Source organism: Chlamydotis macqueenii, chromosome 19 (genome assembly GCF_036417535.1).
Source record: "Chlamydotis macqueenii isolate bChlMac1 chromosome 19, bChlMac1.mat, whole genome shotgun sequence".
NCBI lineage: Eukaryota > Metazoa > Chordata > Aves > Otidiformes > Otididae > Chlamydotis > Chlamydotis macqueenii.
In genome coordinates this window covers 8,912,932-8,926,803 of record NC_141574.1, presented here as the reverse complement: position 1 = coordinate 8,926,803, position 13,872 = coordinate 8,912,932, and the positions used below count along the sequence as shown (strand labels likewise).

Below are 13,872 nucleotides of genomic sequence, written 5' to 3'. Positions count from 1 at the left end.
GTACAATGTAGGTTTCAGTGCTTGACACCAAAGATCTTCATGAACGTTATTCCTAGAGGAGAAGCTCTTCTGAGTTTTCAGGCTCTGCTAAATGAGCGCTACTGAAGTCAGCGAGGCTCTGATACTTTACAGCACTTGAAGATCTACAGTTTGAAACTCTGGAATGTGTTGGGTTTTTCAATGTTTCCTGTAGAAATGTTGTGTTACTAACTACGTCAGTTAGGAAAAAAGCGGCTGCAATTCTAAATTATGTACTTTCTTCTTTCAGGCATTTGCCCACTCACAGCATCACAGTATATCCAATGGTGACGATTCGAATCAGTGACCGACAGAGGCTCATCCAGCCATATGTCCACAATTATTCCTGGCTGTTGTTTTCAGCTTTGACTCTCTACAGTGCAGATCTGACAAATGGGGAGGAAGTAGGAGGAGAGAAACTAGATTCACAGGTCCTCAGTCATGCCAGAGTTCTGCAACATCAGTGCATACAGCTCATTGGAGACTGTTTGATGAAAGCACAGCATGGAAAAGGTGAGTCAGCTCCTCCTTCACTCAAACAATGGTTTCTAGTGAGTGTCAGAAAAGCCTGTGATTACTCACTTTGAAGTTTCCAAAGGAAAGGGGAAGCTACTGTGTACTTCACTGAGAATAACTGTTTATGTAGAAAGCCAACGTAGAACAAGTGTTCAGGGTCATTGGAACATGGAAAATAGGGTGCTTGGGAAAGTTAATTTTATGCCAACATAAATACTGAAGACAACTCTTTGGTTGTTTTTTTTTTCCATCGTAGATGTTGTAAAGGGATCAATCAATATAGCTTCATGTTCTGTTACTAACGTTACTGACAACTGAAGGACTTGAGGGAAAGCAAATAATCTGGTGGAGAATGTTTTTTGTTCTGCATTTCTTGGCAATAATTTTTTAACCTTATTTGTGGTATGAGATAAGTTTCTGGGGATGATGTCCATTTGTCTGGCAATGAGGCTTTTTGTGAACTAAGACCTACTGCAGAAAATAGGGTGATACAGTGGAGACCTATGTTGAGTGTATAAAAAATTCTAGACTCAAGTTCATATAAGTATACAGGTAGGTTTTTTTGAGCAGCTCTAATAGAGCTGAAATACCACCACCACTTACACATACTTAGTATTTAATCTTTTTCTCATGTACAGTTCTATTATGTAGATATTTAAGTGTTTAGAAGATTAAAAACTAAGACAAATTTAATTTACTTTTTATAATTTACACTGCTGGGAGGTATCTCTAATGCTTTCTTACATTAATTAAGACTTCTACCCTGATGGTATCTTTGTGAAGTGGAAAATGTCTGTTCATCACTATTATTTTATGGAAATAAATAATTAAGTTAACGTGATGGGGAACGTCTTTTTGACGGAGTTGATATTCAAAAGAAGTATGTAAGGGTGATTTTGAAGTTCTCTTTCAAAATGTTTCGGTTCTGCTTTTTGCCTATCTTGCCACTCAACAGCTAAATAGCTTTTATAACTTTCTTGCTTTCAGGTCTGAAAAATTTAGCTCTCCTCTCTATGTTGCCAGAAGGTGAATCCTTCTCGGAGAACGACAGTGTATCGCTCAGTCCTCCCACAGGTGGTGCTCCACAGACTCATACCGGTGATAAAGCAGTGAAGGGAAGAGATGAGAAATCAAGCACAGGCTCTTTTACATGTTATAATGTAAGTACCCGTTATTTACAGAACCCCTGATATGAATTAGATGTGTGTTTCTTCAGAAACTTAAACATCCTGTTCTGGATATGTAGCTGAAATAATGGATAACAATGATTTCATTTGTAGGTAAAAGTCAGGGGGCAAGGGAACAGTTGTTGATTGGTTCACTTTTTATTATATTCAGCTGATCAAAGCTGAAGGCATCACCTGATGTTCTTACAGGCAACTGATTCACAAGAGAGTTGGAGGGAAGGGGCAAAGGACGTCCTTTCTGAAAGGGTTGTGGTTTCCTCTAGGTGTTGGCATTGTTTAGGTGGGAGAAGGAGTATCCTACAGTTTTATACAGTGTATAAAACTATTACAGTTTAATAATTTTATGCATAGAGATAGGGGCAAAGTAGAAAAATGTATTTTCACTGTACGAAAGCTTAAGACATATATACATCAAGTAGTTCTTAACCAATGACAGGTTTGGATATTTGAGGAAAAATGTTTATCAGGTGCAGATGACTGGCTGCTTCTTGCCATGGCTGTTTCTGCAGGTATTAAATTTTGTTTTAATCTTTTGGTGTCTTTGTTTTATTTTTAGGGGAAAGGACATGCTCGCAATGAAACCCAGTCTCCTGCAGAAGATAAAGTAGGAAAACAAGGAAGTGAAAGCAAAGCTGTCTTTGCAAAGCAAGCTGTTTTGAGACAAGAGTCAGACTTGTCTGTGGATGATAACGTTTCTCCAACAGGTAAAAGATTATTTCTCATTTTCCCTGTCACAGAAATACCCATTCATATGCAAAACAAACAGCTGTATTTTTTGTTCCTGACCCGTTTTTGTGTATTTGCAAATGTCTTTAATGCAAGTGAGCTGTTTCCTTTGCAAAAACCTGCCAGGCATACTGCTTTGAACGATGACTACCTTGCAGTCGGTTTAAAGGATTCTAGAAATGGGAGTACAATTCCACCAATACATATCCATGCATAGAGTTCCTGTTGGTCTAACACATTACTTGTGATTTCTTACGTTTTTGGAACCAGAACTTAAGTGTCTTATTCTAGTAAAGACTAGTGTTGTTAGAATTATGATAGTAAAATCTTTCTGCAGTACTGTCCTTTATGTTTTCGAATAGATGGTGCAAATTTCTTTACCTGCTTTTATACACTTTTATAAAGACTAACTTTTCAAATTTTAATAACATTTTAAAATTGTTTCTATCCTTAGATCATAATTAAGAAAACTAAGCTGTCACTTATTTATTTTTAATGTGATTTGGTGGATTTTCTTCTTTTGTTTCAATTTAAAAAGCAGATGACTACATCTCAGAGGATTCAGCCCAGAAGCAAGCAGAAATTTTAATACCTAGCCAGGAACAAGTTTTTGCTGAATGCTCTCAGAAGAGGATTCTAGGATTGCTGGCGGCTATGTTACCACCTTTCAAATCAGTTAGTTCTTTTTATTTTCAATCTGCGTAGTTTTCTAGGTATCACAAATAACATTAATCAAATTCATAGCAAATTAAATGTGGGAGAATGGCTCTTGTTGCTTACATGTTATAAAATGCAAATCAGAATGTCTTAGGGCATTTCACATTACTAAGGAATGTCAGGGCTCGTTCCTGCGTGGGGGGAGAGGGAAGGGAATTTTAATTTATCTGTAAAGCAATGTATCTTACCTGTGTTCAACGTCTGCAAAGTGTAAACTGTCAGCTTAGGTTTACGTGTCAGGTCAGCTTAAGAGGTCAACAACAGAAGTAAGAACCTAGTTTCTCATTTCCTTTTGTCCCATCTGAAAGAGCATTAGAACAGATGATTTTTGTACGTGCTATGACTTTGTTTAAAAGTCTTGTTTTCTTTCCCTGCCTTACTGAGATTTTTCTTTTTCCGTAGGGCTCCACAATGTCTTTGATTAACCTGGAACAAATACTTCCGCTGATGTTTCAGGTTGTAATCTCAAACGCTGGCCACCTAAATGAAACTTATCATTTAACATTGGGACTTCTGGGCCAGTTAATCCTGAGGCTTATGCCTGCAGAAGTGGATGCTGCAGTGGCTAAAGTCCTTTCAGCCAAACATAATTTGTTTGCTGCGGCAGATGGGTCTACAGTGCCAGAAGGCTGGAAGACAACTCATCTTCTCTTCAGTCTGGGAGCTGTGTGTTTAGACAGGTGCTTTTTACTTTGTACCTATTAGTTGCTCTCTGATGATTAATATTAATTTTCTTTCATGTGTACCTCATGCATAGAGACTTTTTAATAGAAAGTCAATTAAACCTGTATCCTGATTGTGGAAAGGGCTTTTTGTAGTGAGAATCTCTTAATTTCTTTCCAAAAGAAGGCTGGCTGTTGAAGAGTGGCTTAAAACCAAAATTCAGTCCTGCATTTTTTGTATGACATTAATTATCTCCCATTGAGTTACCAGTCTCTTGTGTAACTTTGGAAGGGATGAGAGTGTGTCATGTGGTTGCTATCACCAGTGCTGAGTTGTGGATCTGGCCCTCATATGTAAGAGTATTAGAGAGAGAGATTTTTGTGTAGTAAAATTGCACTGGAAACAGGAAGGAGGGGCAGGGCAGATGTTCCGTTTTGGAGACCTTGAGAAAGCTCTCAAGCATTCAGAGATTAACGTCATACCTGTTGAATATGACAGTGTTATTTTTCATTGTAGCTGTGTTTCACAGGGAAGGTTCATAAACAAATAGAAGAGCATATGAAGTTTAAAGACAGAATATCCAGAGGATCAGCTGAGGGAAAGGATTTTTCTCAAAGACTAACTTCAGAGCAAGGAGCCCAGTCTCTAGATTATTTCTGTAGTCCACAAGAGGGAGAGCAGGTAGCCACATACACGGGAATTAAACCGCTTGCTGGTGTGCAAAGAAAAACTTCTGATCTCTAAACTAAAATTGGGAATTAAAGGCGACAACTTTCAGGCACGCTTTGATTTGTGACTGTAAACCCTTTAAGAAAACAGAATAGTGTTTGTGCTCTAGTGATAACAAACAAAACAGAATTCATGTGTCAGCTGACAGGAAGGCTTCAAATATTTGAAAAAACAGTTATATAATGATATGAAAGCTGTAGCTATGACAGATTAACAGTGATACGCTGTCTTGAGGAAAATAGTTTCAGGTAAGTCTGTAGTCAGCCCTCCTAATACAGAATGCTCTTGCTTTCCAGTCGTGTAGGTCTGGACTGGGCAAGCTCCATGGCAGATATTCTTCGATCTTTGAACTCTTCTGCGCAGTGGCATAATGTGATCGCTGCTTTCACTGACCATTGCATTAAGCAACTGCCCTTCCAGCTAAAGCACACCAATATCTTCACTTTATTGGTGCTGGTTGGGTTTCCTGAGGTAAGTGGCCTATCGATACTAAAGCAAACAAAATTGGTTAGAGCTTTTAGGTTTCTATTTCTAAATACTACAGATTTCATCAATTGGGGACATTCATTATGAGCTGACAAAACACGGTGTATGTCAGAGTTCACATCTTTCCACTTGCGCACAATTAATATTTACCTAGTGAAGAATAACATAGCTGGTTTTGGTTCCATTTCCTTGAGTGCTACTTAAACTACCACGAGAAAACCAGCTTAGGATGTTTGAGTATATAAAGGGCTTTTTATACAAGTGAAACAATCCAGTCTCACTCTTAATAGTCATAACTCTTATATCTTGCCTATGTAAGCATTAAGTTGGTTGTGTAGGCATTTTTTTTTTTTTTAATAGAAGTGAACTGCCTTTTTCTGAAGATCAGCAAATACCTGGCAGCAAGCAGACTGTTCAGCTACAAAAATGCAATACCAAGTATAAGCAAATGTAACCAATATAAAAGATGACTGTATTTACCGATAAGTATTCCAAATTGTAACTGAAACTTTTGCTGCAATTTCAGGTGCTGTGTATGGGGACTCGTTCAGTGTACATGGATAATGCTAATGAGCCTCATAACGTCATCATCCTGAAGCATTTCACTGAGAAAAACAGGGCAGTTGTAGTAGACATCAAAACCCGGAAGAGAAAAACAGGTTCTGTGACATTGTTATTTTATCAAAGAATCAGAGTATTTCCTTAGTTTCCTATGGGTACTCCAAAGCCTATTTTAACTACACCACTTTATGCAGGTCTGCAGAGTTTGAATGCCATGATTAGTAAGTCACCTGATTTTTCTGCTCGTGGGTTAAACCAAATTGTGAAGCTTCTGCAGGAGAGATTGTGGAGACTCATTTTCTTTTTCAAATTCTGACATTCATTTTTATTCAGAAAAGGATTTAGGAAACTGTCGACCACTTTATTAACTGAGCAATCTCAGAAACAGGCCTTTGATTAGGCAATTGTTTCTGGTTTGGGATTTGCTTACTGCTTGTGTCTTATTCTTTACAGACATGAGCTTAATGTTTTAAAACAATTGCAAATTTTAAAAATGCACATGCTGCCTCTATGTAGTTAGATACTGCTGTATAAAGGAAAGGTACTCAGAGCCTATCTTGGGATAGTCCGTTTTGTTGCTTCAGAAATGCTCTGCATTTTTATGAAGTGCCTGTTTCCACTGTGGACAAGATGTGCTGCCTACTAGCAAATGAAGACCAAGAGCAAACACAAACATACCCATTATCGACTGACTGCTTCTCAAATTATGCTGTGTTGACTGGTTTTTCCTGGTCCTGTAAAAAAAAAACATACCACGAGGACAGGCCTAACCTCTCTAATCATGTGCTTTATAAAATGTCAGGAGTCTGTCTTGTCTACTTTCCTCCTGTCTGGAAGAACTCTTCAGAACATTTTGGATACCCTTAAAATTTGAGATGAAAATGTGAAAAGAGTTATACAGCATGAAATAGAGTATAGTCCAGGGAATGTGTCTGGATATTTTAGAATAATCTGTTCTAGGACACGTCGGTAGAGCATGTTGGCTATTATGGTGTCTAAAGACTATTATAAAAAACCCAGCAGCAAAAACCACCAGAAATTAACCACAAAACCCCAAAGCTAGATGCTGCCTCCTGGGTCCCATTCATTGTACCAGAAATAATTTTATTCCTGTATTTCACCTCATTTAAAAGTTCGGTCAGGCTAAATGCTTAACATACAAGAAATCATTTGGATTTGTAGGAGCAGGGACTTGCAGCTTTGGCATACATATCATGAAGTTAATAAAGTAAAGGTTGTCCTAAGATTTGACTACTGAAGTTATTTAAAAGACACTTGGAAAAATCAAGAGACTAAACTGCTTTTTGATATTGAAGAAAGATTTAACTACAAAAGCTGCTTTTTTTGTTTTTTTTTTTTTTTGCTATTAACATTTTAAACAAGAATTATTTCATCACACCAATTGCAGGTCAGAATTTTCCCCATTTCAATTGTAAAATACAGCATGTGTTGCTTTATATGCTGTACTGTTTATGTGCAAATATGTGCAGACAGTCAGCTGTTGCCAGAAGTCACCTAGGGGCTTTTTAACTTGCACCGAAAAATGAAATATTTCCTTGATTATTCCGTGAATCTGAGATCATTTTAATACAAGACCTTTGTTAGAATGTACTTCATGTATGGATCGTGTTCATGCATCAGCCTACTCATATCTACTGGTAAGAGATGATTTCACAACATTTTAAGATGAACCTAGTGAATTGTGTTTTTTCTCTCGTGTAGTGAAAGATTACCAGTTGATTCAGAAGTGTGGACAAGAAGACAGTGATTCCCAGGCCCAGCTGAGACAGTACCTCCAGCACTTCGTTCTGATATCCACGCACCTTCTGCAAACCAGCATGGACAGCAGCTATACTGAGGCAGTGGAAGCAACTTGGGTCTTGTCGCTCGCTCTTAAGGGGCTTTACAGAACTCTTAAGGTATCTTTTGCCTGACACATAGGATGTAATAGAGAAATAAAAGTTCGTGTTCTACCTTACGCTACAGGAACTTGGGCATTGACTGAACTCACTGGGGAGCTAAGACAACTTCATTTCTCTCACAGCTGGCTCCTTTTTTCCCCTGTTTGTAGGGGGCTGAAAATGTTGCTAGGCTTTAAAAAGCATTCTTGAGTCTGAGTTGAAAGATGGATCGCTTTTCCTCTGTGGAGGCTGACTGTCCGTGAAAGCAGAAGACGACATTTATGGGGATAATACTTTATAGAAGCTTGCGTGCCCCTTTTCTTACTCCTGGAGTATTTGAAGAGGGGATCTGTGGTTTTTTTTAACTGTAACAGCAAAACAAATATCCAGTTACTACTCTGTGTATGTCATAGATGATACTCTTAAGGTATTTGGAGTGAGGATTTGTATTTTGGAGTTTTTTAGGGAAATGAAAGAAAAAGATTCCCGACTTAGTTCATCTGGGCAGGAAATTTATCTGAGGCCATGTGATAAGGCCTTGCAAGTATTGCCAGGCATTGTTCCCTTTTTACTTATTTGTTTGTGTGTAGATTCATGGCTTTAAGGAGGTCCAAGCTGCCTTTCTCCAGTCTGGTTTACTCAAGCTCCTAGTGAAGAAATGTAGCAAAGGAACTGGCTTCAGTAAGACCTGGCTTCTCAGAGACTTGGAGGTAAGAAAATTTATGTCTTGTAAAAAGTCAGGCTTCACAGAGTGGCATGAAAGCTCATGGCACTGCACTTCCCTTTTGTGAAGAAAGTCTCAAGAGTATTTCTAATTAGTCTGTATAAAAATGTTCACTTATCTCTGTCCCTGAATCTGCCTTCTGTGTCCATCATAATTGTGTAGATAATAGTCTTAATTTCTTTAAAGCTGGAGCTGGTTTTAATTAATCTGATTGTATTTGAAATACATTTGCAAGATGAGACATTAATCACCTACTCAAGTTTCTTTTATAAATTTAATTTAGATGATTCTTGAAAATTCCATTCTTCAATTTAAAAAATAATAATGAATCTCCAAGAAAAGCATTTCTTACATTGCTCGCTGACATGTACAAGGTATTAGTGCGGTATGGGGAGATCAGTATGCATGTGGCACATTCTTTCTGAATATCTGTTAATTGCTGGAAGATAATTGTGGTTCAACTGTTAGTTATGTTTTATCTAAGGTAAGAGTTGTGTTAGTTCATTCTTAGGACAGTAGCAAAGAGAGAGAGAAAGGGTAAAGCCCTGGAATTCCTCTGAAGTGTTGCCCCAGGGCGTTGGTTAGAAGTACTGTAAAATCAGATCTGGACTGTGGGATCTTGCTGCCTCCTGACCTGCAGCCAGAGAACCAGCCCAGACTTCCTCTGCTTTGAGCAGCATCATACCAAACGAATGGGCTGCCCTGAGCACTAAAATATCTGGCCATAGCTCTGCCTACATTACTTCTCAAAACTGAGGCTGACACAAATTGGAGGACCAAGGAAGTGTGTAACATTATTTTCTTCCTGTTATGAGTACTGGTGGCGTTTGCTGTGCTGAAGCCAAAGGTATGCTATCAAAGGAGAAGAGTGTGTAGGGGCATCGCTGGCTTTTTGGTGATAGTCACCTCTGCTCTGTTCTTGTCTAAGAATCCTCAAACCTTTGATTTACTGAAGTGATTAAATAATTATTTGCTCAATTTTTTACACTTTCAGCTGATCACTTAAGTGGTCTTTGTAGCAGCCTGGAAGGTGTAACCCATTTGTGAAGTGGGAGATGGTTTGGGTTTGTGTTTTGGGTTTGTTTGTTTTTTTTCTTTTAGGTGCTGCGTCTTTTTAGAATACTGTGTGTTAAGCACTGTTCAAGTCGTTATAATGTTCTTATAAATTGCTGATTGCATATACATTAATAATATCTACAGCTGTCACACTACATGCTACCTTTTTTTCTGTGCAGATTTTGTCAATAATGCTGTATTCCTCAAAGAAAGAGATCTGTTCCCTGGCTGAACGTGAGGATACTGAACTGGAAGAAAGGGAACAAGATCAAGACGTGGAGCAACCCGTTGTTGGTCCTGTTGATTTAGAGCAGAACAAACTTGATCCTCTGGAGGGTTTGGATGAAGCCACTAAAATCTGCTTCTTGGTACTTAAACTGAATTTTACCTCCTTTGAATTTACTGTGAATTTGCTAGTTGCATAAAATATTTGGTAATTTATATGACTGGTTTTCTTCTAAATTTGCAGAATATGGGTCTCTTGACTTCAATGTGTTGGTATCTAAAGGAAATAAACTAGAACTACAGTAATGAACACTACAAAATCATTATAAAGCTTTTTGTGAAATTACTTTTCATTTTTACTAATCCAGATATTAAGTTCATTAATTCTCTACCTGTATGATAAGTGGGAAAATAATACCTAGGTCATCCTTAAAGAAACTCATTTTTATTTTCCCCTGTAATGTAATTTTTTTTCTTTTTTTCTTTTTTTTTTTTTTTCTCTCCCTGCTCAGATGACACATGATGCACTTAATGCACCTCTCCATATTCTTCGAGCCATGTATGAGTTGCAAATGAAAAGAACAGATTCTTTTTTCCTGGAAGTTCAAAAGAGGTATGTGAAAGGCTGAGTCCAGCAGAAAAACCAAGTTACTAAATGTGAGTGGTAATCTGAAATCTAATGGTTGCCGGATAGAAATTGTTCCAAGGATACGATTTGGTTTTCATGTGTGAAAAAGTAAGGAAATAAACTCCTACTGAGTTGTATTTATGGAAACAAGTCACCATCTTCTGAAATATGTTGCATGTTCTGTTCAATATGAGAACTCCCATATGAAAATCTACTGTCTCTAAATTATCCTAACTGAGGAAGAATGGAGAGCTTACATCTGGCTTCTAGTAATCAAAGCACGTTGTGGAGCCACTGTTTTATCACAGATGAGCAATTTTATAACATTTAAAACCTTTGACTTGTTAGAACAGGGATCTAGTTAACATAATGTGATAAAAATAGGTAAAGTTTAACAAATGTTCAGAAGGTGGGAAGATTTAACTTGCACTTAATGCACTAATTTAGTTTGCATTACTTTTGAAACTCATATGTGTTGGTGTTTGTTTTTTTTTTTCTTTTGCCTTTTTAAGATTTGATGGAGATGTAATTACAACAGATGAGAGGATCCGAACACTGGCCCAGAAATGGCAACCCAGCAAGCGTTTGAGGCTGGAGGAGCAGAGTTCAAAAGCAGTAGATACAGATATGATCATCTTACCCTGTTTGGTACGTATGTCTCCACAAAAGGAGCAATTGTGAAGTAATTCATTTAGGCATTGAATAACTTCAGTTTTGTTTAGTAACTTCAAACTTGAGTTGTTTGTTTGTTTGTTTTTTTAACGTCTGAAATAATTTGTTTATGTTCTATGTCAAAATGAATGAGTGGATACAACAAGAAGGAAATATTTCTGCTTTGTAATTTCTTCTTTAAGGAAGTAAGAGAACTTGATTCTCTGATCAGGAGAACAAATTGTGATTGCACGCTGTAATTTCTTCTCCTTCTACAAGAGAGATTGTATCTAATTATTGTAAGATTATGCCGTGTTACTGTTTTATGATACTATTGTTATCGTACAGTAACTTAAGCAGAGCAAGGAAGTAGTGACTCTATCTTGTGAAGTAGACACTACACTTGCAAGGTTTAGGTTTTGCATGCAGTAACATGATCCCACAGTTCTTTGCTTTATTTTGGGTGCAAAGTCCTGGCCGTGTGGTGTCACCACCACAGTTGTGTATCAATTTCACAGCAAACTGGATCAAGAGCTTCCTGAAGTAGTTTCATGTAATTACAAGCAAAAAAAAATTAGACCTTACAAGAGCTCATAGAGAGGCTGTGAAATATCCACCCCTGGAAATTCTCCAAACTGAACTGGACAAAGCCTCGAGGAACCTAACGTAATTTTGAAGGTGGCTCAGCTTTAAGCTGAGTTTGGACCAAACAATCTGCAAAGGTCCCTCCCAGCTTGCCTCGTTCTGTAATTGTATTCTGAGGTCACAAATAGCATGGCACTTTGTTGCTTTACCTCTGTAGTTCAGCTTAAATTGACACTTCAGGTTATAATTCTAATTGCTGTTTCTGCTCATATGTACAGTCGTGAATGTATCTGTGTACAGTGAAGTCTGTTGACACAAAGAGTCTTTTTGAGGAATTCTGTCCCTGTAGGTACGTGCGAGATTATGCTTTTGTGCTCTTTGATGCATCTGATTTTCTGTACGTAAAAGACAAATTAATTTGTAAATTCAGCTTGCAGTCTGGACTGGTCAGATACCGAAACATAAGGAAGTAAATTGTTGAGATCTTATTTTCAAACTTGCTTTTTTTTTTTTTTTTGCAGTCAAAGCCTGTGCTCTGTGATAAAGCAACAGAAGAAACCAATCCGGTCGCCCAGAAACTGATAACCAACACAGAGAGCGATCTACAGCTTAGTTACGCCAAGCAGCGTCGTACTAAGAGTTCAATTCTCTTGCACAAGGAGCTGGACTCTAGAAGTAAAAAGGCTGTGAGGGACTACTTGTATCGTGTAAACGAGGCAACTGCTGTTCTCTATGCCAGGCATGTGCTGGCATTGTTATTAGCTGAGTGGCCGGATGACGTGGCAATAAATGAGGAAATCCTAGATCTCAGTGGCCCAGCCCATATGACATACATACTGGACATGCTAATGCAGCTAGAGGAAAAGCAGTTATGGGAAAAAGTAAGTGGATTTCACTTCTGCTTGTGAATAAGCCCTGTGCCTACATGCCATGAGACTGACTAACAAAACTACTTGCAGTTCTTTTTTTTTAAACTACATTGAAACTTCAAAATTTAAATTAGTTCTGAAAAAGCAGTTGGAATCTGTCAGGCTCTTAATGTACTGAATTTGTTAACAGAAAATGGAAAACTAGCTCTGTGGCGACAACTTTTTCGGTTATGAAAGAGCTATATGGGGAATTTAAATCTTTATAGAGAAACTGGTAAAACAGGCAGTGCATTTTGTTAGAACTTAATGTGTATTTTGTAATAGCTGCTCCTCCAGTGATGAACTGACTGTTACTGTGGTGGAAGTGATCTTGGAATTATAATAGAATGTTGTGATGAAAACGTCAGCTCAATGCTTCACAGCAGTCGAAGCAAATCAAGTGCTGGGAATCTTAAAAGAAGGAATTAAAAATAAAACAGAAGGCATTGGTATGCCACTGAACCTATAGTATACTCTCATCTGGACTACAGCATGTGAGCTGACTCCCTTGTCCTATTTAAAAAAAACCAAAACCCAAAACCCAACAATAACAAAAAACAAACAAACAAACAAAAAAAAAAACCCACAAACAACCCAAGAGACAGTACAATTGGAAAAGATCTGGAGAAGAGTGGCAGGGATTATTGTAGCCATGGAATAACTTCAGTGTGAGGAACCAACTCGTTTTCTTCATCTTGGATCTTTGCCTTGTGCAGGCATTGAGGGAGGAGGAGTAATGAAAAAGTCTGTTCCTCTTTCTCTGTGGTTTCAAAACAGTAAGCAGCATTCAAAATTTAACAGCAAGTATCATTCCCTGAACCTCCCAGTAAGAAAACAAAGGAGTGTCTGATTAAGGTAATGTGGCAGATCCAAAACAAACCAAAAGAACTGTTCTTGACACAGTATGTCATTGAAATTGTTGCCGCAGGGCGTTTATATAGGTTCAGAAAATGACGAGATGAACTGATAGAATAAAAATCTGTTAAGGTGTATTAAATGCAAAAGCATAGCCTTTGTCTTAGGCTATTCTGCAAGTTTGTGGGGTCAAAGAACACATTCAGGGAGCTGTGCTACATACTGTCTTTGTTTTCTAAACTCCTTTTCCCCAAGAAATCAATTTTTGACTGATTTGAAGATGAACTTTTTGGTCTCAGCTAATATTACATTTTGTAGGAGTGAGAAAGAGGGGAAGGGATGTAACAAGTTGCTGTAATGACCTGGAAAGGGCTGTGAGTAGCTGGACTCCCCATTCAAAGCTTTTTTGCACTTGTGAAAAATAAGAAAAAGTGGAGACTCAGGTTGTTCTGAATTATTATTTAGTGTGTCCTGATAGACTAAATCGTGGTTATATGTGTTTTTAAAGATGCAACTCTTGCATCTAGTGCTTTCAAACACTACAGCCACTGAACTGTTACTTACTCATTCCTTTTTATACATGGAGCTGTACATTTTGAAGGCTAAAACATATGACAGTTTTTATTCAAATCAAAACCTGTAGGTAAAGAAGCTGAAGTTGTCTGTTCAGTATGTTTACAAAAAGCTTATTTATTTTCCTTGTTTACAGCTTTTGTTTACTGTTAATTACTTTATG

At 37.8% G+C, this 13,872-nt stretch overlaps 1 protein-coding gene across 2 annotated transcripts in view; it reads left to right on the top strand.

The window, feature by feature from the left end:
- ZZEF1 (zinc finger ZZ-type and EF-hand domain containing 1) overlaps positions 1 to 13,872 on the top strand; it is a 59,900-nt gene that overhangs the window by 35,560 nt on the left and 10,468 nt on the right. The window contains exons 36-48 of one of the 2 annotated variants that reach the window (XM_086762775.1): positions 269 to 531; positions 1,522 to 1,694; positions 2,278 to 2,425; positions 2,989 to 3,122; positions 3,567 to 3,844; positions 4,853 to 5,027; positions 5,569 to 5,701; positions 7,326 to 7,522; positions 8,095 to 8,214; positions 9,464 to 9,652; positions 10,022 to 10,122; positions 10,650 to 10,785; positions 11,895 to 12,254. In XM_086762775.1, coding sequence (XP_086618901.1) covers positions 269 to 531; positions 1,522 to 1,694; positions 2,278 to 2,425; positions 2,989 to 3,122; positions 3,567 to 3,844; positions 4,853 to 5,027; positions 5,569 to 5,701; positions 7,326 to 7,522; positions 8,095 to 8,214; positions 9,464 to 9,652; positions 10,022 to 10,122; positions 10,650 to 10,785; positions 11,895 to 12,254 — 2,407 coding nt within the window. Of the gene's footprint in view, positions 1 to 268; positions 532 to 1,521; positions 1,695 to 2,277; positions 2,426 to 2,985; positions 3,123 to 3,566; positions 3,845 to 4,852; positions 5,028 to 5,568; positions 5,702 to 7,325; positions 7,523 to 8,094; positions 8,215 to 9,463; positions 9,653 to 10,021; positions 10,123 to 10,649; positions 10,786 to 11,894; positions 12,255 to 13,872 lie in introns of both variants that reach the window. The other variant, XM_086762774.1, reaches the window with a different exon arrangement.